A 25,833-nucleotide genomic window follows, 5' to 3' on the forward strand; every position below is an offset into this window, starting at 1 on the left:
ATAAACCAATGCCACTATTATCACTGTTTTTTTTTGTTTTGGAAAATATGCTCTTTCCCCCCCCTTAAAATGTTATTTATGTTAACATGTAATGGGTTTATTGTTATTGTTATTTTTATTTTTTTAGGCAGTTGGGGTTAAGTGACTTGCCCAGGGTCACACAGCTAGTGTCAAGTGTTTGGTCTGAGGCCAGATTTAAACTTAGGTACTCCTGACTTCAGGGCTGGTGCTCTATCCACTGCGCCACCTAGCTGCCCCTATTGTTATTTTTTAATGAATTGATAAATAAAATGTTACCAGTTTTAATTTCTAAGAGTAAATATTGATAGATGTAATCCAAATGAAGAAAGCTCTTTGAGGTCTTCAATAATTTTTATGTCTATAAAGGCCTCCTGAGACCAAAAATTTGGGAACTGCCTGAAGTAGTAGTGTAAGGAACTCTCAGTAAGGAAACTCCCTCTGCCTAAGATGTGCAATTGATAATCTTAGATGTTAAGAGGCTTGCCCAGGGTCCCACAGCAAGTATGTGTCAGGGTCAGGGACTTGAACCCAGTTCTTCCTGACTCAGGGGTCAGGTTTCTATCCACTAACAGCTATGAAGTGTTTTAGGTCACATTTGAACTCATCTTCCTGTTTTACTGGTATTGCAGATACACACACACACACACACACACACACACACACACACACACACACACACACTTTTCCCTCCATATCTTTAAAATTCCAGGTAGATGCTCAAGCTTCTGATCCTGGTAGCCCAGCTTCCTCCTGGGTCCGCGGTCCACACCCTGCACACCGATGCGCTGCTCTCAGCCTACCCGGAGGGGAGTATTACACTGGTGTCCCTGCCCCAGGAAGGGAAGCGTTTCCAGAACCCTCAACCACCTCTGAGACCCCACTTGATGTCCATCCACCTCCAGCAACCCGCCTTCTCTCTATCCTTCCCACCTCAAGAAAATTCACATTCCGGCAGTGCCAGTCAAGAAGCCCAAAGTCGCCAGGTAGAAGAGGCTGAAACTCCTAACAGCCAATAGTAACTGAGATAAAGCAGCCAATGCCCAATGAGGATTGGGAGTGCAACAGTGGGTGGGGAGGGAAGGGAGCCTAAGTGGGCTTAAGTCACCGCAGCCTGGAGCCGAGAGCCCAGAGCAGCGCTGGAACGGGAGGCAGCCATGAGCTGGACTTGCCCGCGGTGCCAGCAGCCTGTGTTCTTCGGTGAGGCCAGGGGAATCTGGGGGAGACCCAGGGATGGATTTAGGGGAGATGCTGGAACCAAAGTTTGAAGAAGTTGAGAAAATTTGAGGGAGACTCTGGGAGTGAGTTTTTGGGAAGTTCTTGGAATGGAACCCTAGAGTGGAGAGAATTTGGGGGATACCTTGGGAGGCAGTTTGTGGAGGAAACCCCGCATATAAAGAAGTTATGGAAGACTCTGGCAACCAAGTTTTGGGGATATTTGGGGAGCAAAGTATGGGGGAGACCATGAGTTATATATAGGAGAGACTGTGGGATGAAAATTTGGTAAAGACACTGGGAGGGGTTATTTGGAGAGGGAATTGTAGGAAGTCATTTAGGATATGATAGATCCTGGGAGGTCCCAGGACCTGAGAAAAGGAAAGGGGGTGGTAAAGGATATGAGGCCTCAGGATTTCCACTCCTTTGCAGTTAGTACCCTATGACATCCCTGGCTGTCTGGGGAGGGGCTGAAGTAGGGGATCTATCTCTTATCCCTAACCCCCGTTGCCTGGAGTAGACTCTCAGGAAAGGGGCTGGGACCCTGGAGGCCCTCTTTACTTCTTCTTGGGTTAATTGGCCCTAAGATTGGGTATCAGGAGCTGGCAAAGATGCAAAATATTGGGCCCACTGTAAGAGGAAGGGTTTAGGCAGAGTGGGAGAATGAGGAGTGGTCTCTACCAAGTACCCTAAGACTCCTCAAGACTTGAGGAAGAAAGGGTCAGTGAGAGCATTCTCTTCTACAACACTCATCTGTCCCCTTTCATCACATTACTACAGTCCCCGAGGGGCTGGGCTGCAAACCGAGATCCTGACACTCCACTGTCCTCTCTGTTCCTTCACATAGCTGAAAAGGTGAGCTCCCTGGGTCAGAACTGGCACCGATTCTGCCTGAAATGTGAGCGCTGCCACAATGTCCTGGCTGCGGGTGGACACGCTGAGGTGAGGCCCCTATTGGGAGGGTGGGAGAAGAGAAGGGAGGGGAGGAGAGAGAAGCTGGTATGACCCAAATGGGTAGAGAGATAAGCATAAGGGCTGTCCAGATTATCAGCCCTGAATGCCCTGCCTGGCTGTACTTTCTGTGCCTGGATCACGTCTCTGTTATCTGACTGCCCTTAGCTCCCTCCCCTGGCACACGGTGAATAGAGCACTGGGCCTGGAGTCAGGAAAACCTGAGTTCAAATCTAGCCTCAGAAACTTACTACCTGTGTGACCCTCGGCAAGTCACATGACCACTCTTTGCCTCAGTTTCCTTATCTATAAAATGGGGACAATAATAGCACCTACCTCACAGAGTTGCTGGGAGGAGCAAGAAGATAATAATTGTAAAGCTCTTAGCACAGTATCTGGCACATAGTGAACACTATATATATGTTTTATTGTTGTCATTGTAGTTATGGCATTTCCCCCATACTTCCAACCCAGTTCTAGCTCCTCCAGCCCTTAAGAACCTTTTAATCGGCAGCCATTTCCCGTGCCACACCCTCTCACCACCTAGCATCAACTTTAAGTTCAGGGAAGCTCAGCTTCACCCCTGTTTAATTTTAAATCCTGGTCCAGGAGTGGAGTTAGAAGGAGGGCTGGTGGGGAGGGAAGGTTAAATGGAACTTCTGGTCTTCTGGTCATTGACGTTCCCCTTCTGCAGTTGGTCATGAGTCAGCCCAGTGCCCAGCTGGCTCTGGGTGAACTCCCAAATGGTACCTGCCCAGGCCAATCATATTTGGGAGCAGATAAATTCCCTTTCCTGTTCTATTAATTGTAAGATCCAGGCCAGATTGGAAGGGACAGGGCAATCAGCATCTTCCAATTATAAGTCATAATACTCTTTGGGTATTATGGGAGAACAGGCACTCCCTGACTCCCTAGACAGCTTTAGGTTATGGAGGTGGGAATCCAGAGAGGATCGGGGCTTTAGAACCCTAAACTGGAGTAGATTGTGCCTTCCCCTCAGCTGGAAAATAAGGGACATGGGGTGGAGGTGGGGGTCCCCTGTGAAATTCCCCGTAGGATCTCTGCAGTGACTTCACCACTTTTCCCAATTTCTGCTTTCTCCCTGAATTCAGCATAACGGAAAGCCATATTGTCACAAACCATGTTATGCAGTTCTCTTTGGACCCCAGGGTAAGTGCCTGTCCCCACAAGGGATGGAGGGAGGGAAGGAGAGCAGTAGAGTGCAGTGTCTCATCCTGACCTGAAAAGAGGGGATATGACGAGATAGTCCTGAGAACTGGAGCCATGGGTTTGGGAAGGGGCAGGGAGTAGCTCCCAGAAAGGACATTGAGGCTGGGCAAGGGGCATCTTCTGAGGATACTTGGATACCCCCATTCTCACCCCCTACTCTCTTCTTCCTTTCTGTTCTGGGTTTCAGGAATCAAAATTGGTGGGGTGGGCTCCTACATGGAAGATCCTCCCCGTCCTCCAACCACCATCACCACCATGCCCTTGACTGCAGGCAGCTTTAGCCCACCTAGGAGCAGGACAGGCCTCCCTCTGGCCAAGAGGGCAAGGAGGAGTAAGTGCCCTTTTTGAGTAAGTGGAGTATATGGCATCAGAAAAACTTCACCCCTAACTCAGCGTCTTGCCCCTTCTGGGGTAGCAGGGAGTTCAGAATTACTGGGAAAGGAGGTTTTCCACTCCAATACCCTCATCACCTACCCTCATCTCTGGGGTCAGAAATAATAGCAATATTTATGCCACTTCCTGTCATATATTCCAAAGCACTTTTCAAGACATGGTTGGAGTCCCACTCTGACATACTGGCTGTGTGGTCTTGGGCAAATCTCTCTATGCTCTGGGCAACTCTCTTAAGACCAGCAACATCAAATTCAAATAGAAAACAGATCCCTGTGGCCCTCATATTGACTTACGAAACCACAGGTTGACATTTTGTATGCTGTATTATATTTTTGTTTATTTTATTAAACATTTCTCAATTACATTTTAATCTGATTGGAGCTGTCAGAGTTTGACACCTCTGCTCTAAGGCTATAAGAGGGTTGGGCTGGAAGGTGCTGACCTGAATTGGCACAGAGAGTTTGCTCACTTTGGAGTTCCTTTTACCAATGAGATCACAAATCCATTCCCAATCTCTCTCATTGGATATTTATGCCAGTTTTGTGAGGTGGGCAGGGTGATTTCTCTGCTGTCATGGCATCTGTGTCCAGCTCAGATCTCCCCCCCCCACCTTGAAATATTGTCCTATATTTACAACTGGCTGCTGGACAACTCCTCATAGATGTACCATTGGCATCTCAAACTCCACATGTCCAAACAGAAACTACTATGTTTTGATCTAAACCTCCCCTCCTCTCCATCCTTCCCCTGACCTTGACTTACCTATTTCTGTTGAGAATGCCTTCCTTCTGCTCACCCAGGTTCACAACCTTGGAGCGCTTTGATTTTTCCCTTTCCTTTACTTGGCCCATGTGTCATCAGTCATCAAATCTTATTGATTCCATCTCCAAAGCATCTGTCTAATTCATCCCCTTCTCTCCATTCTGATGGCCTCTAGCTCAGGCTTCTCACCTCTCATTCCTTACCTCACTATTAAGGGGCAGAAATGTTCAGGGGCTTCCTATTATCCCTGGGTCTTCTCCTATTGTAAGAAAAAACAAAAAATTCTTCAGTGGGGGATTTAAACCCCACACCCATATAGTCCCAACCTACCCTTCCTGCCTAATCCCCTTCACATACTCTATGTCATAGCCGAGGGATGGGGGCCCCAGCTGTGGGCAGAATACATCACAGAAAGAAGAGAATAGGGCCTTCAGAGACACACTTAGAAGACTTCCCATTTTTGCCTGTTTAGGCCTTGTTTATCTTTACCTATGCAATATATATAATATATAAATATATAAAATAAATCAAATATTTATTATATTTTATTATAATAATATTTATTTTATTTTATATATTTATAGAATATATGTTTTCTGTTTATAATAATGTATTAATCTTATAAAGTTATTTTGTTTCTATATATTGCACACATATTATATATGTTATATTTGTTATGATATTTATATGTTAATTTTATTTCTATATAACGTGTATATATTACATAATTATTATAACGTATTTATTAATCATCTGCTGTGTGTGGCACACTTCAAGGCAGTGGGAAGAAACAAATTAGTGCATAGCAGAGAGAGTTGGAAACTACTTTGTATTATGGATCTGCTTCTTAATATCTGTGTGACCTTGGACAGGTCATTTCTCTTGTAAGGTCTTCCGTTTCCTCATTTCTAAGCTCCCACTCAGTTTATAAACCCCTGTAATATTTGTTGAATTTAATGAGGCAACTGAGGTGTAGAGAGGTTAATAAACTGGACTTGACCGAGGTCACACAGCTATTCAGTGGCTAATCTGGGATAAAACCCAGGTCACTCAGTCCAGCATTATGGAAAGATGTGGCAATAGTGATCTTTGTCTTTTAACTTCTGCCCTTCTTCTCATTGCCTGTGTATGGAGTTTTGGGGTGGGAATACGTGCACAGCCCCACCTATTTGTCCCCTCTGCCTCTACTCCCTCCCATTCCTCCCCAGCCCAAATAGGCAGTGACACCGAGTTCTTCAACACCCGACACCACCTGCCCTGAGCCCCAGCTCCAATGTCCAGCTCAAGTTTCTCAGGGATTGAGTTGCTGCAGATTGGGGCCAGGCAGGCGGGCAAGAGGGGGTTGGCACCTTGGCATCGAAGAGGAGAATGACCAGGGCCCCTAATGGAATAGGAAGGAAGGTGGGTGAGGGGATGATACGGAGATACGGGGTGTGTATGTGTGTGTGTGTGTGTGTGTGTGTGTGTGTGTGTGTGTGTGTGTGTGTGTGTAAGGGTGGGGCAGGAAGATGGGATAACGGAGTAGGACAATTCATGGGTGGGTCAAGCCTCTACTTTCCACCCCTTAAACTTGGGCTCTTAATGGAGAGAAGCACTAGCCCCTTCAGCAGACTATCCCTTTGCCCAGTTCTGGTGATGATGAGAAAGGGCTTTGGGCAGATTGCTCCCAGCCCCAGGCCCAGCCAAAGTCTCTTGTTTCCTAAGGCCCAACACAGGTGAAGACGTATGCTGGCGAGACGTCTCTGTGTCCTGGCTGTGGGAACCCCGTTTACTTTGGTGAGTTCAGGTAGGAGTAGTGGGTCAGAGGCAGATCTGGGCAGAAATGAGGTTGGGAGAGACTGCATGAGAATGGGAGGGGGGATCAGAGCCCTCCTCCTCCTGTTACTCTTGCCCAGGCACAGGGAACAACCCCTTAGCCATCCTCTGGGTACCATGACTTCTCTTTCTACTAGCTGAGAAGGTGATGTCTCTGGGCAGGAACTGGCATCGGCCCTGTCTCCGATGCCAGCGCTGCCGCAAAACCCTAACAGCAGGGAGCCACGCGGAGGTAAGCCAGGGGATTAATGCAGGTGGGACGGTGAGAGCCATGGGAAGATTGGGAGCCAGAAACAGGCAAAATTGGGGGAGGTGTCTCAGAGTTCTCCTACAACCCCAGAGCCACAGAACATGAGAGACAGGTTATCTAGTCCCATTCCATCTCATAGATGGGGAAACTGAGGCTCAGAAAAAGTAAATGATTTGAGTGAAGCTGTAGGTAACCTCTGGAGGGGAAAGAAGGAGAAGTGGGAGCAGGGGAGACTCAGGAAGCTGGAGAGAGCCCTGGAAGAAAAGTGGAGACTAGGCGGGGCAGAAGAATTTAGGGTAGGACTAAACCAAGTTCCCGCTGTGTTCCCAGCACGATGGTTTCCCGTACTGCCACATTCCTTGCTACGGATACCTGTTTGGGCCCAAAGGTGGGAGCCCCGACCCCAGAAATACCCAAGCTGATATGCATTTCATTTGCATAGCTTATGCATGATTTGCATGTAGTTCCCTTGTATTTTAAAATGCCTTCTCCTTCATGTACACCCATTTCTTCCCAGTCCCCTACCCTCTCTCTTCCTTACTGCCCTCCTTTCCCTTCTCTCCTACTGTCTCCCTAGTTTCCTTCCCTCTGGCACGTATACCTCTTCCCTCTTCCCTTCTCCCCCAGTGTCTCCCCCTCCCCTCCCCAGTGCCTTTGGTGACTCTACTCTTTTACCCCTCCAGGTGTGAACATTGGTGACGTGGGCTGCTACATCTATGACTCCATAGAGTTGAAATCTGATTGAGAAGCCGACGGAGGAATGTGTTTTCCCTGTCCTGGGTCCCTCCTAGGCTCTCCCCATGTCCCAGGTTGAACAAGAGGGTCAGAGATTTCCATCCTGTCAGATTGGACAGGAGCCTTTGTTCCAGGTAGCCTCAGGCTTCGTTCCCCATTCCCCATCCTGGTTGGTGGCTTGCACTTATCCCCATGCATCCGATGATGGAGGGATGAGAGGTGGCAGTAGAGGAAGAGGGAGAGGATGCCCTTCCTCTTCCTGTGAAACTCAGCATGTTCCCTAGACCTTGGATTCAGAACAGCCCAAGTTCGTGAGGAAGAATTGGGGAGGAGGGGAATCATGACAGGGCTGCCCTGGTGGCAGTGCCATCCCCTCCCTTCAGTGACATCAAGGAATGGCCACCTTTCTCTGTGGGTGTCCCTGCACTTTTACCTTTTCCCCTCCCCTTCCTTGAAGTTCACCCAATAAAAGAGTCTGCTCTTTTGATCTCAGCTTCCCCTTGTCTTGGCATTAGGCCTAGGAAGCTGGGGTCCAGGGTGGGGCATAGCAGGGGAGGACTGTCTGGGAAGAGGGGAATAGAGAGAAGCCTACTGAGTGTTCCTCCTGGGAGAGGGAGTGTGAGGCAGCCACATTAGTAGGGCAGTTCCAGGCTGCAGCATCCATGGAGAGGAGGTAGCCCTTTTTTTCTGGGGACCGACAAAGAATCCCAGTCCCTGTAGCTGCCTTTCCTGCCTTTCTTCCCCCTGAACTGGGGCTTCACCGGAGACAGGGCTGTGGATGTGCCCAGCTACTCCAGGTGACCAGAGTACTTACAATACAAGGGCCTTCTACTTTCCAAAGAACTTGATATGTATTCTTTTTTCTGATCCTCACAACAGCCCTGTGAGGTAGGCTGGGCAGGTGGTGTTATCCCCTTCTACAAGTAAGGGAGGAAATAAGTCCACTAGACTACATAATAGAACTGGGACTAGAACCAGGTTTTTTTGACTCCTGGTCCAACATTCTTTCCCCCTCGTCTTGCCCAGTAACCCTGTCCCCAGAATGGAGAATGGGAGCTATTTTATCCACACATCTCAAGTAGGCATCAGGGAGATGACCTGTGGGCAGCCCCCTTACTAGAGGTATTTAAGCAGAGGCTCTGGGGGATGTCAAGGGGCTAGGGCTAGGCTGTCTCTAAAGTCTGTCCCAACTCTTTTTTTTTTAAGGCAATTGGGGTTAAGTGACTTGTCCAGGGTCACACAGCTAGTAAGTGTCAAGTGTTTGGTCTGAGGCCGGATTTGAACTCAGGTCCTCATGACTTCAGGGCCGGTGCTCTATCCACTCGGTCCCAACTCTTTAAGGGTGTTAGGATAGCCTGGTGCATTGTGGCTGCAGATCTGCCCCATCCTGCAGTGGGGGTGGGGTCTGTCAGTCCATCACTCCTTGCTGGAAAGAGATGGTATTGTTGCTTTTTTATAGTATCATAGGATTCAGAGCTGGAAGGGACCTTGGAGAGCTAATCTAATCCCTCTTATGTTGCGGATGAGGAAACGGAAGCCATTCCTCATAGCAGTTAGCAGAGCCAGGATTCTTGGTCCCACATGTTACTCTTTGCCCAATACCATGATTCTTCCCATCTTAATCTTGCAGTGCCTTCATGGGTATCCCCTCCTCTTGGAGGTCTGACAAGGTCCTGAGGAAGAGGAAGCCATACAGTAGAGGTGGGCAATCCATTGTCACTCCCCAACCTGGGCCTTCCTCCCCACACCTCCTCAGCCTTCTCTCCCACTGGCCCAGTCTGGAGCAGAGCTACTCTCTTGAAAGTGAGGATGTAGGAATCCATAAAAGCTCCTCATCAAAGTCTCAGGGTTTGTTCCATCCCTAGTCCCCTAAACCCAAATCCAGACAATATACCTCTTTTTCTCCACATCCTGAATGGTCTCAGGAAGCTCTGCATTGCGAGTTTCTGGCAGCAGGAGGGCAGTGGCCGAAGCCAAAAGGGCAGTCCCACCATAAGTGATCTTGGGCAGCGGGGGCCATGTCCCTTCCAGCAACATGGCCAGTGGTGCAAGGGAGCCCCCCAGCCGGCCCACCAGAGATGTCAGTCCTAAGCCTGTCTGTCTGTGCCAGGGAAGCAGGAGAACAAAAGATTCAGAGGGAGGTGGTGAGCCTCAAGCCACCCACCTCTGACCAACTGATGGACAACTTGCTCACTTTATCATGGTTCAACTGATAAACTGCAGGACATCCTTCACTAATTACAGAGGTTCAATAGGATAAAGAGCTATAAGAGATCATCTAGTTCTTGGCAAATGGTGAAACTGAGTCCCAGAGAGAGGATGACACATATAAGTGATCCTTACCATCACTACCCTGGATAATGAGAATACACACACACACACACACACACACACACACACACACACACACATTATCCCTATTTTACAGATGGGGAAACTGAGGCTCAAAGAGATTAAGAGATCTACCCAAGGTCACATAGCTAGGAAGCGGCAGAGCTCAGATTTAAACCACTCTAAATCTAGCATCTCATCCTTGTCCTCGTCCTCGTCCTCCTCCATATCTCTCACACTGGTAGGAATTGAAAGGGATCATTTAGTCCAAGCCCCCTCATTTGAGAGGTCAGGAACCTCAGTCCTAGAGAGGGGAAATATGTGAGTAGTCAGAGTCAAGATTAGAACCTAGGTCTTCAGACTGCAAATCCAGAGCTCTTTCCATCAAGCCACTCTCCAAAGCATTTTCTCATTCGTTATCTTATTTCAGAGGCAATGTAATAGGTAGAATGCAGGGTCTGGGAATCAGGAAGACCTAGGTTCAAATCATGCCTCTGATATTTAGTAGCTATGGTGACTGTGGACAAATCCTCTTGAGCATCTCTCTTAGCCACGGGCAACTTTCTAAGACTATATATAAAATATGGAGGAAATTCCCTCACTCATGTCATTTGATCCTCAGGACCAAAGCTTTGTGCTGGATAAGGCTTTTTACCTCCCCTCTTCTCCTAATGCCCATACACAGGTTGTTGGTGGCGATGGTCAGTTGTTTTATTGTTACTGAGTAGTTTTATTCATGTCCAATACTTCATGACCCCATTTGGGGTTTCCTTGGCAAAGATACTGGAATGGTTTGCCATTTTCTTCTCTGGCTCATTTTACAGATGAGGAAACTGAGGCAAACAAGGTTAAGTGACTTGCCCGGGGTCACACAACTAGTGTCTGTGGTTACATTTGAACTCGAGTCTTCCTGTCTCCAGGGCCTATGCTCTACCTACTGCACCACCTAGCTGCCTATAAACAGTTGGGGTCAGATTAAAATGAACACCAGGACGGCTCTGAATAGGAATAGAAGTCTTAAAAGGACAACCTTTTTCAAGAAGGGGAAAGACTCCCACCTATTTTTAAAAGTGAAGTAAGGCACTTGTATAACCTATATCTGATTGCTTACATTCTCAGGGAGAGAGGGATAGAATTTGGAGCTCAAAATCTAAAAAAAGAAGTGTTTAAAAATTGTTTTAACATATAATTGAGGAAGAAATAAAATATGTATTGAAAATGGAGTAAGGGCAGGGAGGATTGATGCTTGTTATTTGAATGTTGGATCTTTTTAGTATCAGCTGGGAGCTAGCTATCCCCTGTTTGCACCCAGCATCCTCCTGGCTCACTGCTGAAGCAGGGAGGTCTGCCCCCATTCATGGTCCTGTGTTCTCAGTCTCACTCCAACTCTGCTCCCACAGCCCTGGGAGGCAGGCAGAGCATACGATCCAAGTGCCCGATAGGCAGTGAACAAACCATATCAGTAGCTGCTCTTTATGTCCCAGAATCCCAGAGTTGGATAGGACTTCAGGAATGACCCAGTCAACTCCATGCCAACTTAAAGCTGGGAGGAAACTCCATCTGTGACAATTCTAGCCTTCATACATGGGGTGTCACAAAAATATTAAGGTCGTTTTAACTTATCAACTCACTAAGACTTTTGGGACACCCTGTACAGAGTTCCAGTGAGGGTAAGACTACCTCGCCCTTTTCTGCCCCTTGCTGGCCCAGTCCACTTCTGGATAGCTCCAATTGTTAGGAAATCTTTCCTTAAATTGAGCCTAAATCTGCCTCTTTGAACCTTTATCTATTAATTCTTTTTTTTTTCTTTTTGCAAGGCAATTGGGATTAAGTAACTTGCCCAGGGTCACCCAGCTAGGAAATGTCAAGCGTCTGAGGTCAAATTTGAACTCAGGTCCTCCTTACTCCAGGGCTGGTACTCTATCCAACACCTATTAATTCTAATTGCAATCTCTGGGACCTAGCAGAACAACTCTAATCCCTATTCTCTTAACAGTGTTGTGTTTTTTGTTTGTTTGTTTGTTCTGGTGGTTTTAGGGGGTGTTTGGGGGTTTTTTTGGTGGCAATTGGGGTTAAGTGACTTGCCTAAGATCACACAGCTAATAAATATCTGAGGGTAGATTTGAACTCGGGTCCTGCTGACTCCAAGATCAGTGCTCTATCCACTTAACAACATTTTAAGTGCTTGAAGACAGCTCTCCTCTTCCAAAGTCATTTCTTGAGGTTCAATATTTCCCCTTTACTCTGATCCTTCTCTGGCAAACCCTCCAGAGTAGTCCTTCCCAATTACAAAGTACTTTGTAGATCTCATCCATTTAAGCCTCACAGATGTTTGTTCAATTCAATTTAACTGCATTTTATAGATGAGGCTGAAGGTCATGTAGTAGGCACAGGGGGGGAGGAAGAGCCTAGATTTCCATACTCTTCTAAACAGAGACGGACCTAACAACAGAGCCTTGTTTCCTTCCAGGTACTTAGACAGACTAGTTCTGATGTTTGCTGGGCATACCCACTGCTGGGTATGGCCCTGGGTAGCAAAGTTTAGACAGAGTGGTGTGTGTGTGTGTGTATATATGTTTGTGTGTGTAAATGTGTTCATGAGAGAGAAAGAGGAAAAGAGAGAAGAGACAGAGAAGAAAGAGAGAGACCTGAGAGGGTGGAGAAGTAGGGTAGAATATGGAGATGTGTTCCTAGGTGAAGCTCTGATGGGGCATAGGACTGAAATGAGAAGAGGTGAACATTGGTAGTTAAGTCCCAGACACACCTTAGTACAGTGGGGTACAGCTCTGATGTGAACAGGAAGGCAGTTGTGAAGGCTGCTTCTGAAAAGCCTTTTCCAGCCACTCCCAGGACTAATCTCCACGTCACCGACTCTGGAAGGAAGAAGAATGCTGGGGAGTGACTGGGGACCTTCTCTGGGCTGCTTGTCAAAGAGGGGAGAAGTCGGGGAGGGGAGCAGGTAGCAGGCATCTCACAAGAAGAGTGAGGCTTTTCAGAATCATAGAGCCATGGGACTTTGAAGAGTTAGAAGGATCACAGCTGCAAGCGTAGGATTTAGACCTTAAAAGAAGCTTGGAGATCATCTAGCCCAGCCCCATTTTACAGATGAGGGAACTTAGGGCTGGACTGGGAGAAATGACTTGCCCAAGGTCAAAGAATCAGATGGTAGTCAAGGCAGAACTAGAACCCACAGGTCTTCACTCCTAGTCCAGTACTCTTTTCTAGTACATCAAAGATCCCCGACAAAAGGAGAGAATTTAGCCTCCAAGGGATGGAAGAGGGAAAAGGAAAATCAGGGAGAGAGGGAAGGTGGGAGGGAGGAAGGAAGGAAGAAATGAAAGAAGGAAGGAAGGAAAGAAGAAAGGGAGGGAAGGAGGAAGGCAGGAAAGGAAGAAGGGACAAAGAAAACAATTATTTATCAAGCACCTGCTATATGCCAGGCACTAAGCACTTTACAAATATTATCTCAGAGAGAGAGAATAGGGCTAAGTACAGGGGGCGTCTGAAATCTGGCAGTACAGTGGGTCTAAGGAAGAATTCCTGGGGACTCACCGGAGGGCAGTAGCAGATTAGTGCCCACACAGAGGGCAGTGCCCAGCAGGGTCCCCACCTGAGTGAAGCGGCGCCCTGTGTAGCGCACTGACAGGTAGACAATCATCTTGGAGGGCACCTCCACTGCCCCAAACAGCAGCTGCGTCTGGTACAGGTCCAGCCCCAGCCCTGACAGGTCCAGGCTCAGGCCATAGTATGAGAAGTTCACCCCAAACCTATGATGACGGGAGGAGGAGGGTCTGTGACACTGTAATCCCTGGCTCACACACTCCCCTCAAATTCCCCTCATTTCTCATAAAGCGCCCCTCCTCATCCCCCTCCCCAGATCCTCCCTGAGACCTACCTCTCAGATGCCTCCTTCTTTCAGACCTCACTGCCCTGCTGACTCCCTCATCCTCCTGCCTTCCTTTCAGGCACCCCCTCACACAATCCACTCTGTACCCCTCTTTATAATCCTCCCCTGGGACCTCTCCTCCTTCACTTATCCTTCACCAATTTACACCCTCCCCACCCACAAGACCCTTCTACTACCCCGGGCCCTAGAACTGGCCTGGGTCTGGGCCCTCCGCAATCTCACCCTCTCTCAGGCTGGACTTTTCTAGAACCAGTCCCTTTAAGATAGACCCTTTTGCCTTTTCCTTCAGAGAACCCAGGCAGGGGAGTCCACCCTAGCTGTGCCCCCTTCAGGATGGGGCCCCAGTTCTCACCACACCACCATGCAACACAGGGAAATGTGCCGGAGCCGGGGTGTCCGGAACAAGTCCAGGTAGGAAGGCCTTCTAACCGTCTTTTCCTTTTCAGCCATCAGACTCAGGGCCTGGGATTGGGAAAAGGGATTTACCCAGATTGGTGTTGTTCGTCCTTCCTTCTCAAAGAGGACCAGTGAATCAGGAGGGTGCTGTCTTGACTTGCAAGTGAATGGATTTAAGTGAGGCAGAGGTGTGCAGAGTCATCAGCCTCACTCTCCCCTCCAGAGTCATCACAGTCTAGTGGAAAGACATAGGTCAAGATGACCGGCGATGGCCCCCACTTTACCCAGGAGAATCGTCAGGGAGGTTGTGGGAATTTGGAGAAATACAGAATCAAAATCCTGGAATGGAAGAGCTGAGAGGAGCCCCAGAGGCTATATGATGCAACTCACTCATTTTACAAATTTCTTTGTCTTTTCCCATTTTGTTGTTTGTTTGTTTGTTTTTACTTTCTTTGTTTCCCTGGTGTGTAGGACATTGCCTGGCACATAGTAAGCATTTCATAAATGCTTGACACAGAGAGAGGAAGAACTGAGGCTCCTTCTTCTAAGAAAGGGAAGTGACTTGGGCAAGGTCATACCACTGCATAGTAGATGGCAGAGGGGCAGCTGGGTGGTGCACTGGATAGAGTGCTGGGCCTGGAGTCAGGAAGACCTGAGTTCACGTCTGGCCTCAGACACTTATTAGCTATGTGACCTTGGGCAAGTCACTTAACCCTGCTTGCCTCGGTTTCTTCATCTGTAAAATGAGCGGGAGAAGGAAATGGCAAACCACTGTAGCATCTTTGCCAAGAAAACCCCAAATGGGGTCACCGAGAGTCAAATCATGACTGAGCAACAAGTAGATGGCAGGGCTGACTATTCCTAAGTCTTCTGTCCCCTCTAAATCCATCTCTTCCTTGAACCAACCTCCCAACATTACCTCGAACTCAAGAAGTCCAAAACTCAGCCCAATGTCTTTCCCCAAAAAACTGTCTTCCTCTTAACTTCCCTATGTCTTGTTAATGGCACCACTAATCTTCCAGTCTTGAGACCTCTCTGCCTCATACTCTGCTTCCCTAATATCCAGCACCTTCATTTTAGGATTGGGGGGGGTTGGGATGGACTGAGGTCCAGAGAAGGGAAGTAAGGTCACACAATCAATCTAAGGTCACACAATCAGTAACCATCAGATTACTTAACCTGTGTCTCCTAGCTCTTTCCACTACCCTCCTATGTGTCTATGGATGTGGGGTTTGGGGGACAGGGTGTACATGAAGTGTCTGGGTAAAAGGTGAATGGTAGTCATTGCAGCCAACAGCATCATCCCCCCCCCCCCAAGATCAGAAGGTGCTGCCAAGGACACCGGCCACAGTGCGATGTCCAACATTTAACCACTCTAACTCTGGGTTCCAGGAAGGTGTGCAGGGCATGGGGGGGAGGGAGAGACAACGAGAAAGAGACAGAGAGAGAGAGAGAGACAGAGAGACAGAGAGACAGAGAGACAGAGACAGAGAGACAGAGACAGAGAGAGAGACAGAGAGACAGAGAAAGACAAACAGAGAGACAGAGACACAGAGAGAGACACACACAGAGACACAGAGAGAGAGAGAGAGAGAGAGAGAGAGAGAGAGAGAGAGACAGAGAGAGACAGAGAGACAGAGAGACAGAGAGACAGTCACTGGAGAGTCTAATGCTTATGCCCCAGCTCCCCAAGTCTATTGGACTTCCCTCCTATTCCTAAAGGGCCAAGGGGTATGTGTGAAGGTGGTGTAGACCATAACCAAGACTGTCCCCCCCGCCCCAGCTCCACCTTACCTCAATGCTTAGTTTTTCCCTAGCTTGGGGCCGGCCATTGAACGCTGCACATTGGAGGAGATAACGTTGGGCTTCCTTTATCCTACCCTGGGTCATAAGCCATCGGGCAGACTCAGGCACCCACCTGGGGGGCAGGAGGCAGAGGGTGGACCACTTCAACCAGAGAGGAGCCTGGGATAGCGAGAGGGGCAGGCAGGAGGGATGGGGTGGGGAACAGGGGTACCCCAAATCAAACTAGTCCCTGGGCCTTAGCCATACGTAAGGATGGGATCCCAGGGCTGAATGCCAAGTGTCTAGAGAAACTCACTCGTTTTTTTTTAAACCCGCCCTTAATGCCAAGGTGTGCAGGGAATGGAAGAGTGAGGGAGGGATGGTTCAAACCACCCACCAGATCACCCACATGAGTGTTCTGCCTTGGAACGCAGTGGGCTGCACGACTCTCTCCTCCCCCGATTTACTCGGTTCTCAATGCCCCATAGCCACACACTCATCTCACCAGACGCTGAGGATGCCCAGGGCGCAGGGCAGGGTCACAGCCAGCAGCAGCCAGCGCCAGTCTCGTATCAGGTAGCCAACCAAAGCCAACAGCATCACCCCCACAGACCAGAAGGTGCTGCTGAGGACACCAGCCACAGTGCGATGTTCAACATCTAACCACTCTAACTCTGAATTCCAGGAAGGTATGCAGGGCATGCAGGAGGGAGAGACAACGAGAGAGAGAGACAGAGACAGAGACAGAGAGACACACAGAAACATATAGAGAGACAGAGACAAAGAGAGAGACAGAGAGAGACACACAGAGAAAGACGCAGTCAGAGAGGGAGACAGAGACAGAGAGACACAGAGAGAGAGGGAGACAGAGAGACACAGAGAGAGACACAGTCAGAGAGGGAGACAGAGACAGAGAGACACAGAGAGAGAGGGAGACAGAGACAGAGAGACACAGAGAGACACAGACAGAGACAGAGAGACAGAGACAAAGAGAGACATACACACAGAGACATAGAGAGAGACACAGAGAGAGACACACACATGGAGAGAGACAGAGACAGAGAGAGACAGAGAGAGGAGCAAAGGATGTAGGAAGAGGGGCAGGGACAGAGAGGCAGAGACAGATAGAAAGACAGAGGCACAGAGGGCCAGATACCAAGGACACAGAAAGAAAGGGAAGAAGACAGAGACAGGGAGAGAACAAAGGACATAGAAAAGGGATAGAGATAGGGAGAGAGAGACAGACAATATAGGGACAGACAAGAGGAAATAGAAAAAGAGAAAGATAGAGAAAAAGAAATACAGATGAAAGACCTGAGTTTGTAATTACTTGGCCCTCAGAAACTTCCCCTCCTCCCAACCTGATCCTCCCCCTCCCAAAGAAATCTTCAATCCCTACAGAAATCCTGGTTCCACGAGGACCCCAGGCCATGGTCCGGTCATCCAACCAGACCCTGTCCATCCCTTTGCCCACACCAGGGCAGGGAGCATGCTGTCTCTCACTCCGTCCCTCCTCCCTCTGTGCCCTGGAGCCCTCCACCCCCAGGCAGGCTCTTACCTAGGGGCAAGACAATTATAGTGAAGCCTGCTAGGGCCACACCTGTGAGGCAGTGAGCGATGACAAACATGATGTAGCTGACAGCAATGGCAGAGACCAGGCCCAGGGCTAGCGTGCTCACATAGGCTACCAAGAGCAGTGGGCGTCTCCCAAACCTGGCATCAGAGTCGTACGGGAATCAGGCCTTCCAAGGGATCAAGAAGGCAATGCTCCCTCCCCCCTTGAATGGAGACTTCTGGCTGGGAAATAAGTCATGGAACCCAAAACATACTTCTAGCCAGGGGATGAAGGGGTATGTCCTTAAGCTGTGGGGCTATACTGGCTTGGGGGGTGGGGCAGTGGGAGGGCATGTCCTAGGCAGAGAGAGATCAGAGCCTGGGGCCTGGGTCTGGCCAAGACGGACACAGAGCGCAGTTGACTTCCCTGGTTCTCTTATTCACCCCAGGCCCTCTGCACCCAGGTACCTGTCAGCCAAGTATCCAAAGATCACAGCTCCCACAAGCACACCAGCGAAGAAGAAGGTGGATACGGCACGATTCAGTCCCTTTCGCTCGCACACTAGGTCCCACTAGATTGAGGCAGGGGTTGTAGGGTATCCCTAGGCAGGAACTTGCATCCTTGCCCACTGTCTGCCTTGGCCATTGTCCTAGACAGTTTATGCTGGCATCCATAGAGGACACAGGACTGTGGCTGCAACTGCCCTGGAGCCTCCCACTCTCTGAAGTCTATCACCCACCACCCTGCCTCCAAGGAGAATGCTCGCCCCTCCCACACTTGCTTTTATCCCACAGAGAGGTAGAAAGACATGGCTTGAACCATCTTTCCCTTCTATTTCCCACCAAGGTCATATAATCCACCTCCTACTTTCATCCCAGACCAAGGACTGGGGATAATTATATTGTTCTTGACTTGATAATCAACAAACATTTATTGTTCTACTATTTTATGTAAAGAAGTGGGCTAAGGGCTGGGGCTACTAAAGGCTTTTTTAAAAGGACATAATCCCTCCCCTAAAAGGATTTCAGAGTTGGCAGAGTCCTTAGTGGGACCTCCTTTGACAAATGAGGGAAACTGAGGCTCAGAGAGGGTAAATGATTTACCCAAAGTCACAAAGCTAACGAGACTAGACCTCAGATCCCTTATTCCTAATGTCTTACTCTTTCCATCCCACTGTACTCTCGCTCCCACATTCAAGAACGTTTCCTATATCCTCAGCCCCTGCCGTCTTTCCCTCCCCTTGTGTTGCATATGGTAGTGGACTGAACACTGGGTCTAGAACCAGAAGTCCCAGGTTCAAATATTGGCTTTACTATTTACTACTTATGTGACCCTGGTCATTAGTTGACTTCTCTGGAGCTTGGTAACTTCCTTTGTAAAATGAAGGGATGGGTCCCTTCCAGCTCTGGATCTGGTCCCCTGCCTCTATCCTGGGAATATGTAAGTAGGGGAATAGGGCTATCCTTTTCATTCTTAAAGTTTCCATGCTTTTGGACTGGTGTGAGTCACTCCTTCCCTCTGTCCTTCTCAAGTATCCATAGACTCTTAGCATTGGCACGACCTAAGAGATCCTGTATTCTAAGAAATCCTCCTTAGCCTGATGCCTTGGATAGGTCCAACAAGTATGACAGGAGACAGTGAACCTTACCTGGGTAGCAATAGTGGAGTAGAACTGTGATTGGTCATATTCCCAGCCTTCAGGACATGGCACAAGTTGGTCCTGCCCTTCCCCCCAGCTAGTGTTGGAGAGTGAGAGTGGGTAGAGATATCGGTAGCAGGAGCTGAGGCTACCATCAAGCTCCCGGGGCAAGTAGGCTTCCAGCCAAGCTGTCTCTTGGGTGAGGTTGTTAAGAGGGTCTTGGGCTGGCAGGGTACAACGGTGGGTGGGCACTGCAGCCATGAAAATCGACAAGAGGAAGTTCAGAGGCAGCAGGATCCGGGGCAGTGCCAACAGCATCACATTTCGAATCTGGAAGTGGCCAAAGCCACCCACCTCCTTCAGAATCTCCTCAAAGCCCATGCCTCTCGCCTGGGCGTGGGGCCCTGGCTGTCAGGCACACACTTGTTAAATCCGCTTCATGGACCCTTGAACTCTGGGAGAAATCTAAGAGCCAGCAAGCTGGGTGAGTTGAGAACCCGCCCACTCTGGGGGCTGGGCTAGGCTAAGGTAGAGAGATGATGCTTAGGTGGATATATAGGCAGGCTGAGGGCCATCTATGTCCCTACTCTCACCACCCCACCCCCCAGAACCCATATCGGGGTTGTTACTCACCTATTTAGCCCAGTATCAATCAATACATTGGCAAGAGACATTATTCAGGAGGCGTCATTGGGGAAAAGAGGAGGGGGAGCAGAGGGGAGGTCAGACCTGAGAAGGGAGACTTGAGATGGCCTTCCGTCTTTCTCCCAAGATTTAGAGGTTCAGAAAATACTCGGTGTGTGATGACAATGATGATGAACTCTTGGTTACCGTCATGGTATGAGCTGGTCAAAGGGAGTGGACAAGAAGGTGCTAATGCCAGGAGTTAAGACTGAGACCATCCCCATCTGACACTCTTTTCCCCGGGGCCTGGCCGACCCTTTACCCCAATATTGTTGTAGCCTTCGCTCCTCTCCTTTCCGTTCAACAAACATTAAGAACCTGCTGTGTCTTGTACCATGCAAGTCTCTGGGGACAAAAAGGCAAAAACGAAACTGTTCATTCCTACCCTTTAGTGTTTCCCCCTCTCCCAATGTTCAACCCTCCTCCAGGTTCCCCTAGCCCTAGTTCTCACCCTGAGTGTCACCCGCTCCCCAGTGTCTCGGTCTTCTCCCCACCATACTCCATAGTAGAGCTCAAAGGCTCTCCTTTCCCAGCCTGAATAAGTGACCTCATGCAGTAGGTTCAGGCTGGGGCAAAGGTGGAGAGATCCTGGACATCATGCCAATTCGCGCCGTGTGTCCTCTGTCCTTGGCTCCCTGGAGTTACCTGGATGTCTTTAAAGTGACAGAAGACAGGAGGGTTTCAGGGCCAATGGCATTCACAGTCTGGAAGCCCAGACCCAGGGACACTGACCCTGGTCCCAAGGTTGACTGCTTATGGGGGTCATTTTGCCTCAGTGATGATCCTGGGCCAAGGGTCCTAGCACATTCCAGCAAGATCCTTTCTATTATATTTTAATGCTTCGTCTTCCAGCATCCTCACTCCCCCGCTTCCTCTGTCCCCCCCCATTCCCAGGAATTTAGTTCTGGCCCCAGTACTTTCAGCCCCAAGACTCCTTATCTACTCCTGGCCTTCAGCTCAGCTCTCTTTCCTCCTAGACTCCCTAGCTCCTTTTAGCCACCCCTCTTCCTTTCAGTCTTTCCTCAGGTCCCATTCTCTGCCTGGAGGGCTTTGAGGTGAGGCTCAACTTGGCAGCTTACTGGTTGTGTGATACTGGGTAAATTCTGACGGTTTCTCCATCCCCAAATAAGAATAATCATGCCTCCCTGCAAGAATGTTGCCAGCAAGACTTTGTAAACAGTAAAGTTCTACGAACTATTATTAAAATAATTAATACATCATCACGACCAATCGATGACTCTGAATGGACAGCCACAGTAATATGGTGAATTAATGTTCATGGAAGTGCCAACGTCCTCCCTGGACCCAGTGGAAAGGCCAGAGCTTTGAACACAAAAAATAAATACAAATTATCAGTGCCTGTCAGTGCAGAAAGTGATGATTGTTCTCAATTCAATTCAGCCACCATTTATTAAGTGCCTACTACATACAAAGCACCTAGTCCCTGGGGATACTAATATGAACTAAAGATAGCTAACATTTATATAGGGATAGCTTGGTGGTAGTGGATAGAGCGCAGAAAATGGGGACACACCAGAGAAAGAAAAGGCAAACGACTCGAGCATCTTTGTTGAGATAGAATCAGACACAACTAGCATTACACAAATATTATCTCGTTTTGTCTTCCCAACAATCCTGTGAGGTAGGTACTGTTGTTGAGGAACTCATGAGGCACATGAGAAGCTGAGGCTAAGAAAGGTTAAGTGACTTGCCCAGGGTCACACAGCTAATAAGTGTCTGAGGCTGGATTCGAATTCAGGTCTTCCTGACTCTAGATTCAGTGCTTCATCCACTATCCCATCTAGCTGCCATAGGAAAGTGAAAGAAAAAAAAAATCCCCTAAGGAGCTTATTATAGTCTACTATTCCTGAAGCCAGACAATGGGTCCTCTGGACTAATCAGACCCAAGTTAACTACAACATCCTAAGATCATGGGATTTAGAACAGGAAGAGACTTTAGATCTAGTTCAACCTTCATTTTACATTTAAAGAAACTGAGGCTGAGGGAGATGACGTCACACAGTCCAAAAGAATCTCAGTGGGTATCTGGTCTAACCTAAACCTCAATTCTTTAATTTTTAAAAAAGTTTTATTGATGCTCTTTTCTTTTCTTCCTTCCTTCTTTCTTTTTCTTTTTTTCCTTCTTTTTCTCCTCTTTCTTTCCTTCTCTTCATTTTCTTCTCTTTCTTTACTTCTTTCCTTCCTTTCTTTTCTCTCTTCCTTCCTCTTTCTTTCTTTCTTTTTTTCTTTCTTCAAAACTGCTCCTTCTAAATGACCACCCAACGTGTCTCCCAACCATCTTTCTGCTCTTCCAGTGTCCCCCAGTTCCTCAGTTCCCATTCCACCATAGAACCTTGCCTTGCAACAAATCAGTAGAGTCAAGGAAAAACAAATTTTCACATTGATCTTCTCTGGTAATATATGTCTCATTCTGCACCTATCAGTATTGGGGAACACCCTTACTGCCTGGTCTTGTACCTTCACCCATTCCCCCTGTCTTCCTGGTCCTAGAATCCATCCAGGACAACGGAGAGATGGGAAGACATACTTCCCACTGGGAATGTTCTACCCTCCTTGCTTCCCACCTCACCCCTACTCCCCTGGCCATGGGCCCCAGGTATCTTAGAACCCATCCAAGGCAGAGTGTGGGGAAGACCTACCATCACTAGTCATACCCTGTCACCTTTCCTTCCTCCATGTTCCCCCTATCAGGGTGCCCAGAACCCTTCAGGGCTGCTTGATGTTCACAAGGCTTGGATGAGATTGAAAATGACCAATTCTATGACTTCTGAGCAGATAGAGGACCACTAGGCCTTACTGTTTTCCCTGCCTCTATATCTTAAAGACCCCAGGCATTATCATCTGACCAATTCCCATAGACTGATGGACCCTGGGCCTTGCCATCCATCTTGCAGATGCACTTAGATTATGAGCTGCTTGACAGCAAGGGCTATACCATTTTTCCTATTTACTTAGCACAATACTTGGCACACAGTAAGCACTTTAAAAAATGCTTTTTCATTCATTCACCTGTAGTCTATCAGTGTAAAACATGCTTCACCATTAGTCCTCTGGAGTCCCCAGTGGTCACTGTACTGATTAGAGTTTTGAAGTCTTTAACTGTTATTTTTTATGTTATTGTGGTTATCATGTAAATTGTTCTCCATGTTGCATTCATTTTGCACTGCATCTGTTTGTTTAAGTCTTCCTAAGCTTCTCTGAAGTTTTCATAATCATCATTTCTTAAGGCGCCACAATATCCCATTATAGTCATAGGCCATGATTTATTCTGTTAGTCTATCATTCCCCCCAATCAATATGCACCCACTTCTTTTTCAATTCTTTGCAACTGTAACATGTGCTCCTGTTTGCCCTCTTATCTCTTTGTAGTGTTTGCCCCTGGACTCAGGGCAATGACTGAGAGGAAGACTGGTAGAGCAGTTTCTGATGACCCTGGCCCACTAGAGGGTGATTGCCCTTCTGGGATCCCTTCACTAGAGATTTCAGTGAACTCGCCCTTGCAAAAGAGAAGTCCTCTGAGAGGAAAAGTGGGAATGTGTATACTGTGGTGTACAAGATTGGCTTCCTCTCTTCCTTCTGCTAACCTCCAACTTGGATTTCTTGGAGAGATTAGGGTGAGCAGCTAGTCCATGGGTACAGATGAAGGTCCACAGAGAACATGACCAGTGATTCATTGAAACCATAATGCCTGGAGAACAAGACAGCCAGGGACTAATGCCATGGAGGAGGTTCAGATCCTGAAAGTGAGACAGCCAGAGATGACGAGGTGAGGTGAGAAGACTGGCAAGCTCTTGGCTGGTAAGATGAGGGAAGGTGATTTTTCTCACTGTCTTTCCTACTTGTTCCTAATCCAAAATCCTGAAATAGGATATTGACAGCTGATTTCTTTCTTCCTTTACCACTAGTTGCTGGTATGTGTGGCCAGGTGGTCTCCTAGGCCCTATAGTCAAAGATCTGGAAGGGTCAGCAGGAGATTACTGGAAACATATAGTTCCACATAGGAGTACTTGGTCTATTTCCTTTCCATTTCATTCTATGTACAATAGATGATATGATCACAATATGCTAAGTCCCTGAGTCTTGTGAATTCAGGAGGCTATGACCAGAGAGAGGGGAGCCCAGACAAAATGTGGTTTCATGAGCATATTACAAATAGTAGATTTGATCTTTTAAGCAATATTCTACTTCATATCCTAGACTGATTTTGGCCATTAAGGATTAGCCCAAACTGCTTAGCACCTCCACTGATGTGTGGGTTTGTGGTCAGAGGAGAAGCTTAGGCATTTATAGATCAAGAGCTATCTAGTGGACAGGGAAAAGTTATCTCTCTCTCTCTCTCTCCTTCTCTCTCTCTCTCTCTCTCTCTCTCTTTCACACACACACACACACACACACACACACACACACACACACTCCTGCACTCCTGAGAAAAACTGACAGCCTGCTATGTTGGTAATTTAAATAAAGTTCCATTTGGTGAATAACTCATGCAGTACTCTCTTGCTGGATAATTAATACAGGGACACACTGCCTTTCTATAGGCTTAAGGACTTCCTTGGGAAAACCAAAGGGAACTCAATTACAAAAAAAGTTCCTCTAAATCAATTTATATATATGGTACCTTCCTCTTTGTATTTGACCACCTTGAATGATAGTCCTATTGGTGACATCTCTGAGTCTGAGTGTATGTAGAGTTTTGTGATATTTTAAACTTTGGAATTCTCTCTACAAAATCCTCTACAAGTGGCTGTCCAGACTCTACTTGAAGACCCTTAGTGACTGGGAACTCCTTATTTATTTAATTATTATTTACAGCCCATTCTACCTTTGTATAGCTCTAATTATTAAGAAGTTTTTTTTCTTGCACATCACACCCATATTCACATTGTTTATTGCAAGAGATTCTAATTTTCCTCCCCCTCCCCCACCCTGAACTCTAAGGAAATTAGAGGGCTAACTACCAGTGAATACTCAACAAAAAGATTTTTATTTATTTTTCTGACTCTGAGAGAGGGACATTGAAGTCCACTAGTACAGCTAGGTTTCAATTAGTGTGAATAACAAATCTGTTGATATTTGAATTTGTATTATTAGAGATTATAATTATGTAAAATATGGTAATTGGTTCTAGCCCAATGGAAATATGCAATACAAATTCAAATAATTCAGCCACTTCCAGAGAGTTATTATTCTCACTAATTGGGCCCTAGTTGTACTACTCTCGTCTGCCCTTTCTTCCATTGATGAGGTTTTGTCCCAGAACCTCCATTTTGGGGAAGGGCCCCAGTCATCCCTCAGTCCCTGGACAACACACCCTTTCCCCAGTACCTCCTCCTCCCCCATACTCTTTTTAAGCTTCCTTTTATGTTTTGCCTTCCTCAGTTAGAATGTAAGCTCCTTGAGGGAAGGGACTGTCTTTCTATTTTGGTTGTATTTGTATCCCCAGCTTTTGATAACATCAGGTTTTTTTGTTTGTTTTTTGCTTTTTTGGTGAGGCAATCAGGGTTAAGTGACTTGCCCAGGGTCATACAGCTAGTAAGTGTCATGTGTCTGAGACTGGATTTGAACTCACATCCTCCTGACTCCAAGGACAGAGTTCTATTCACTACACCACCTAGCTGCCCTGCAACATCTGTTTTCAAAGGAATGGATGGTCAGTTGGATGAATAGCATTTATTTAGCACTTACTATGTGCCAGGAACTGTGCTAAGCACAAACAAAAGCAAGACAGTCCCTGACCTCAAGGAGCTAACATTCTAGTAGATGAAATAACAGATATAATAGAATGGTGGCCCAGGAAGGGTGTTTTTATTTGGGAAGTCACTGGCATGGTAAGTGGCCCACCAAGAAGGAGTCAATTGACAAGCCTTTTTCAGAAGCAACGGCAATATTGCTTTAATTACTGTTTCCAGAGAAAGAGGTGGAAAGCAGGGAATGGGGGTGAGCAGGGGAGGGAGGTGCCCACAAGTCAGCCTGGTGGATGGCAAGGAGATGGCTGTGGCAGAGTTTGATGGAATGTGAAGCATGGCCTGGGGTCTGCTAGGTCAAGTGGGGCCATGTGTGTTTGTACTGGCTGACTCTCCAGTCAGCAGCGTATGGCCTCACAGCTATGGTCCCAAGGCCAAGTGAATGAAGAAACTCAGGGC

The 25,833-nt window shown here is 47.6% G+C and overlaps 2 protein-coding genes across 3 annotated transcripts; one reads left to right on the forward strand and one right to left on the reverse strand.

Annotated features, from left to right (window-relative positions):
- Positions 1–1,127: 1,127 nt before the first annotated feature.
- Positions 1,128–7,856, forward strand: CRIP3 (cysteine rich protein 3). Of its 2 annotated transcripts, XM_020976890.1 has the most exons (8): positions 1,128–1,218; positions 2,081–2,175; positions 3,297–3,354; positions 3,602–3,745; positions 6,274–6,345; positions 6,522–6,616; positions 6,965–7,022; positions 7,318–7,856. In XM_020976890.1, the coding sequence occupies exons 1-8, from the start codon at positions 1,176–1,178 to the stop codon at positions 7,377–7,379; spliced, it is 627 nt and encodes a 208-aa protein (XP_020832549.1). In that variant the 5' UTR covers positions 1,128–1,175; the 3' UTR covers positions 7,380–7,856. The 2 variants fall into 2 exon arrangements, with proteins under 2 accessions (XP_020832549.1, XP_020832551.1); XM_020976892.1 differs by lacking the exon at positions 3,602–3,745.
- A 936-nt stretch (positions 7,857–8,792) lies between these two features.
- On the reverse strand, positions 8,793–20,200 carry SLC22A7 (solute carrier family 22 member 7). Its single transcript, XM_078155344.1, has 11 exons — positions 20,118–20,200; positions 18,992–20,011; positions 17,811–17,914; positions 17,347–17,501; positions 16,294–16,462; positions 15,798–15,921; positions 13,960–14,069; positions 13,253–13,467; positions 12,465–12,573; positions 9,264–9,470; positions 8,793–9,042 (listed from the first exon to the last, which is right to left on the reverse strand). The coding sequence occupies exons 2-11, from the start codon at positions 19,361–19,363 to the stop codon at positions 8,988–8,990; spliced, it is 1,620 nt and encodes a 539-aa protein (XP_078011470.1). The 5' UTR covers positions 19,364–20,011; positions 20,118–20,200; the 3' UTR covers positions 8,793–8,987.
- Between the last annotated feature and the right edge of the window lie 5,633 nt (positions 20,201–25,833).

This window comes from Phascolarctos cinereus, unplaced genomic scaffold (assembly GCF_003287225.1).
Source record: "Phascolarctos cinereus isolate Bilbo 61053 unplaced genomic scaffold, phaCin_HiC Scaffold_5;HRSCAF=322, whole genome shotgun sequence".
Classification (NCBI taxonomy): Eukaryota; Metazoa; Chordata; class Mammalia; order Diprotodontia; family Phascolarctidae; genus Phascolarctos; species Phascolarctos cinereus.